Source organism: Otolemur garnettii, unplaced genomic scaffold (assembly GCF_000181295.1).
Source record: "Otolemur garnettii isolate 467f Iridium unplaced genomic scaffold, OtoGar3 scaffold00003, whole genome shotgun sequence".
NCBI classification, from domain to species: Eukaryota; Metazoa; Chordata; class Mammalia; order Primates; family Galagidae; genus Otolemur; species Otolemur garnettii.
The window spans coordinates 46,826,217-46,827,019 of NW_003852398.1; the positions used below are offsets into that span (position 1 = coordinate 46,826,217).

The 803-nt window shown below is 39.1% G+C and overlaps 1 protein-coding gene across 1 annotated transcript in view; it reads left to right on the forward strand.

Moving 5' to 3' along the window:
• The window catches only part of FBN2 (fibrillin 2), a 247,395-nt gene that overhangs the window by 229,721 nt on the left and 16,871 nt on the right, over window positions 1-803 (forward strand). Inside the window, exons 59-60 of the mRNA XM_012807203.1 lie at window positions 1-100; window positions 245-258. The exon at window positions 1-100 is cut by the window's left edge and continues 3 nt beyond it. Of these exons, the coding sequence (XP_012662657.1) occupies window positions 1-100; window positions 245-258 (114 nt within the window). The remainder of the gene's footprint in view (window positions 101-244; window positions 259-803) is intronic.

Here is an 803-nt window from a genome sequence, read left to right on the forward strand (position 1 = left end):
GGGATCTGTGAAAATGGACGTTGTGTTAACATAATTGGGAGCTACAGGTGTGAGTGCAATGAAGGGTTCCAGTCAAGTTCGTCAGGCACTGAATGCCTTGGTAAGTTGATGGACAAGTGCGTTCAACTCTGTAGATAAAGCCTCTGTTCCGTGATGTCATCACAGAGGAGCTCCACCTCTACCTCCTTGTCTGCTAAACAAATTCCCCAGTCTGGGTAATCCACACACCTCTTCCTAAAGGTAGACATTTATCAAAGTGGCGTATTCGTGCATGTGTGCTGTGCGCACCTCTAAGTGTAATGTCAATAGCAACCTTCAAAGTAGTCTTTCCAAAATGAAGATTAATTAAGCTCTATGGAAAATTTGACTTTGGTAAAACTTACATCAGGGGATGATTTAATTCCAAAAGAAAATATTTGCAGTGTGAGGTAAGCTCTGCCAAAATTAATGCAAAGTAAATGGCACACGTCAAAAAACGCAATGAAGGTTCATTTTTATATTGTGGTATAGAAAAAACAATGTTTTACAAAATATTGTGGAAAATATAAATCTCAGACATTATGTTGTATTTTAATGCTAAAGCGCATATTTCATGCGCCATTGTAGTTCATTAGGGCAGCTGTACATTACGGTGTAGTAAAATTTAAGGCAAAGAGGAAAAAGAGCGGTAAACTGTTGGACTTATCACTTGATTTGGCACAAAGAGAGCTTGGTTCCGCCATATCGGATTTTTCTCAGAATGATGTCATCCGCTTCAAATGCCAGGAAGTTTTTAGCCAAGAGAATGCATCTTGCTTTTTGTC